The following is a 4,448-nucleotide window of genomic DNA, read 5'->3' on the forward strand; positions in this document are numbered from 1 at the left end:
GCACTCTAGCCTAGGTGACAGAGTGAGACTCTCTATCTCAAAAAAGAAAAAAAAAAAGAAAGAAAACAGAATATAGAGGCTCAGTGCCTATAGCTCACTGGCTAGGGTGCCAGCCACATACACCAGAGCTGGCAGGTTTGAAACCAGCCAGGGCTTGCCAAACAACAATGACAACTACAACTAAAAAATAGTTGGGGGCGGTGCCACAACTACAACTAAAAAATAGTTGGGGGCGGCGCCTGTGGCTCAAAGGAGTAGGGCACCAGCCCTATTTGCTGGAGGTGGCGGGTTCAAACCCAGGCCCAGCCAAAAAACGCAAAAAAAAAAAATAGTTGGGCATTGTGGAGGGTGCCTGTAGTCCCAGCTACTTGGGAGGCTGAGGCAAGAGAATTGCTTGTGCCCAAGAGTTTGAGGTTGCTGTGAGCTGTGATGCCATGGCACTCCACCCAGGGTGACATAGTGAGACTCTGTTTCAAAAAAAAAGAAAAGAAAGAAAATAGAACCTGTGGTCCCAGCTACTTGGGAGGCTGAGGCAAGAGACTCGCTTCAGCCCAGGAGTTGGAGGTTACTGTGATACCCAGGTTAATAGCTTGAGGCTCTGTCTCAAAAAGAAAGAAAGAAAGGAAAGAAAGAAAAGAGAAGAGGGGAGAGGAGGGGAGGGGAGGGGAGGGGAGGGGAGGGGAGAAAAGAAAATAGTACATAGAGGAATGTAACAATTTATTAGATCATGTCTATCAGTGACAAATTTAAAATGTTTTGCAAGTCTAGGGCAAAGAAGTTGGCTGGGTCATCCTCTCTTCGAGAATATTATAAGCCATCAAAGTTTTTTTTAAAGTATTACATTTTATTAAAAACCTGTATTTTCAACATTAGTATTTTGTTTTGTTTTGTTTTTAATATACTACCTCAGGAAAGACATAAAAAATGAAGATTTACAAGGAAAATTTACTTGGGAAATTCTACACAAAAGTTTTCTCCTGAAAGAAACAAAAGCAAAAGATCCCTTGTATTTCTTTTTCTAAATGTAAGTACAAGAAGACTTGGAAGTGATGATAAGCTGGAACCCACTGGAAGTGCATTTATAACCTGGAATCACTTATATGATACAAGTACGAGAAGAAGAACCAGAAGAAATGATAAGTTAGAACCCGTTAAAGATGTTCTTGAAATCTGGAATCAGAATATGCAAAATGCAGGTTCATACATGAAAGCTGAATGCATAGGTAGCTGTATTCAAAGAACTTTGCCCATTTGGGGTAAATTTACCTTCAAAACCAGTAAAATGTAGACTATCAATTTTGATCTGCTATAGACTTAATTATCTTAGTAAAATTTCTAATAATTTTCTTTTTTACTTTTTTTTTTTGTTTTGATTTTTTTTTAAAGAGACTCTCTGTTTCCCCAGGCTACAGTGCCATGGCCTCAGCCTAGCTCACAGCAACCTCCAACTCCTGGGTTCAAGCGATCCTCCTGCCTCAGCTTCCAGAGTAGCTGGAACTATGGGTGCCCAACACCATGCCCAGCTAATGTTTCTATTTTCAGTAGAGGCAAGGTCTTGCTTTGCTCAAGCTGCTCTCAAACTCCTGACCTCAAGCAGTCCTCCTGCTTCAGCCTCTCCATGTGCTGGGATTATAGGTGTGAAGCCACCTGGCACAGCCTTTCTTTCCTTTTAAATAATAGCTTTATTGTGATGGAATCCACATATGTAAAATTTACTCTTTAAAGTGTTCTATTCAGTTTCTCTTAATATAGCTGCAGAATTGTGTGACTACCACCACTATCTAATTTTTAGGGCCTTTCATCATCCTGGAAAGATGTATCTCTCTACTTATTAGTAGTTATTCCCCGTCTTCCCTTCCCACCAGCCCATGGCACCATCAGTGGGATTTTATCTCTAGGTTTATCTGTCCTGAATGTTCTGTATAAATGGAATTAAATAATGTGTTCTTTTTGACTGGCTTCTTTCTCTTAGCATGGTGTCCATTCACGGTACGGTACAAATCAGTGCTTCATTCCTTTTAATGGCTAAATAATATTCTATTATAGGATATACTTATCACTTGATGGATATTTGGGTTAGTACCCCTTCAGGGAACTAGGAATAATGCTTCCATGAGCATTCGTGCACATGGTTTTTGAGGGGTTTTTTTTTTTTGAGACAGTCTCACTCTATTGCACTAGGCGAAGGTGCTGTGGTATCAGCTTGGCTCACAACAACCTCAAACTCCTAGGTTCAAGTGATCCTCTGCCTCAGCCTCCCAAGTAGCTGGAACTACATGCATGTACCAGCTAGTTTTTCTATTTTTAGTAGAAGTGGGGTCTCGCTCTTGCTCAGGCTGGTCTCAAACCTGAGCTTAGGCAATCCACCCACCTCAGCCTCCCAGAGTCTCAGAATTCCAGGCGTGAGACACCATGCTCAGCCCTTAATTTGGGTTCTAATAGTTGTTTTTCACTATCTCTTTATTCTTCAGTAAATTATTTGAAAGTAACTTCAAAAATTTTAAAATATAAAATGTGGTCCATTGGATCCAAATAATAAATGGCTAAAAACTCTTTTTCTTTATATACTGAGGATTAATGTTTTTCAAAATATAGAATATGTTTTAAAGAAAAGTCTAAAAATATGTCATTATAATGGAAATTCTGAGAATTTCATTTCTGCTGATCTCTTTTTACAGATGAGAAACTTGAGAGCAACATTAAACATTTCACTTTAAGCCATACAGTTGAATGGCTGTACAGTAAGCCATACAGTTTCAATACTGATTGAAACATGGTCTGTTGGTCTCTTTACCTTAGTTATTGTTGTCTAACACGTGGCTTCATTATTTGGAAGCATTTTCTTTTTCTTTTTGTTTTTTTGTAGAGACAGAGTCTCACTTTATCGCCCTCAGTAGAGTCCTGTGGCATCACAGCTAACAGCAACCTCCAACTCCCAGACTTAAGTGATTCTCTTGCCTCAGACTCCCCAGTAGCTGGGACAGCAGACACCCACTACAATGCCTGGCTATTTTTTTTGTTGCAGTTTGGCTGGGGCTGAGTTTGAACCCACCACCCTCAGTATATGGGGCTGGCGCTCTACCCACTGAGCCACAGGCGCCTCCCAAAAGTGTTTTCTTGACATAGAACAAAAATGAGTCCATACTTGTCCTTGATTTTGAAATAATCATCTTTTTTACTGCCTTCCCTTGTTCATGGCTCAGCTCTCAAAGTCCTTTTGGTTTCAAGCTCTTGTGTCACTGTGCTGCTTGCCAACACGTCCTTCTGTGAAAGGGAATTTCTTGGTGGACAAAGGTGGACACATCAGAAGCAAGCAGCACAGCTATAGCTCTGTGGGCTTCGGCCAGCTCAGACTGTCCTGCAGTGTTTTCAGTAGTTGGCCTGGGTGGCCTATAATTTGCTCATCTGTGTCTCACACAGGTAGTGCCTCACCAAGTCCAGCCTTACTACCCCTGCGCTTTCCCCACTCCCCTCCACAATGGATTGTGAAAAGTGGCTTGTTGAGCCTACTGGAATTGTTATGTGTGTATTAAGTGCTAGAGGTGAGCAAACAGCTCTCTACCAACACTTAGGTACTTAATATATCCCGTTTGTCCCAAGTGGGAGCTGGAGGTCACTGTCATAAGGATATAATAGGAGATGCTGACTAGACCCCTCCTCCCATCCCCCTTGACCTTGTATGCAAGTGGCTTCCTGGTGTGACTTTGGGCTTTTGTGAATATTGTTGTGAATATGTCAGGTTGTCAGGCTCTAAGAACCATAATCAGGGTTTACCCCCAGCCCATCACATCCAGCTGCTTCTTGCTACGCTTTAAGCACATCCTTCTCATTGAACTTTGACTGCGTGCTCAGGAACTCATTATGTACAAAGGTATAAAAAACTACCCGTATGTGAAATAAAAGGTGTTTCAGTTATCTTAAAGGAACAGCTTGAGTTCAGTTTTATTTTTGATTTTCCTTATGAATTCTTTATCTCATTTTCTTCTAGATATTGAAAGATACAGTAAAAGATATATGAAGGTGTACAAAGAAGAATGGATACCAGGTAATTACAAAATAGACTTTTTAAAGGCTTTCACCCTACTCCATATTTTTTTTAAAGGATAAGTTTTCTATTTTCACATAGGAACCAAATCTGGTTCTTTTCTTGTAATTAATTAATAACATAGGGCAGTGCCTGTGGCTCAAAAGAGTTAGGGCACCAGCCCCATATGCCAGCAGTGGTGGGTTCAAACCCAGCCCCGGCCAAAAACTGCAAAAAAAAAAAATAATAATATATATCTTGGCTCAGCACCCGTAGCTCAGTCAGCTAGGGCGCCAGACACATAACACCAACCACAGCTGGCAGGTTTGAATCCAGCCCGGGCCGACCAAACAGCAGTGACAACTACAACCAAAACATAGCTGGACGTTGTGGCAGGTGCCTGTAGTCCCCAGCTACTTGGGAG

General features: G+C 41.3%; 1 protein-coding gene across 2 annotated transcripts in view; it reads left to right on the top strand.

Annotated features, from left to right (window-relative positions):
• POLR3G (RNA polymerase III subunit G) overlaps positions 1–4,448 on the top strand; it is a 35,254-nt gene that overhangs the window by 9,003 nt on the left and 21,803 nt on the right. For both annotated transcript variants that reach the window (XM_003804096.3, XM_023510956.1), the window contains exon 3: positions 3,989–4,045. In XM_003804096.3, the coding sequence (XP_003804144.2) occupies positions 3,989–4,045 (57 nt within the window). The remainder of the gene's footprint in view (positions 1–3,988; positions 4,046–4,448) is intronic.

This window comes from Otolemur garnettii, unplaced genomic scaffold (genome assembly GCF_000181295.1).
Source record: "Otolemur garnettii isolate 467f Iridium unplaced genomic scaffold, OtoGar3 scaffold00017, whole genome shotgun sequence".
NCBI classification, from domain to species: Eukaryota; Metazoa; Chordata; class Mammalia; order Primates; family Galagidae; genus Otolemur; species Otolemur garnettii.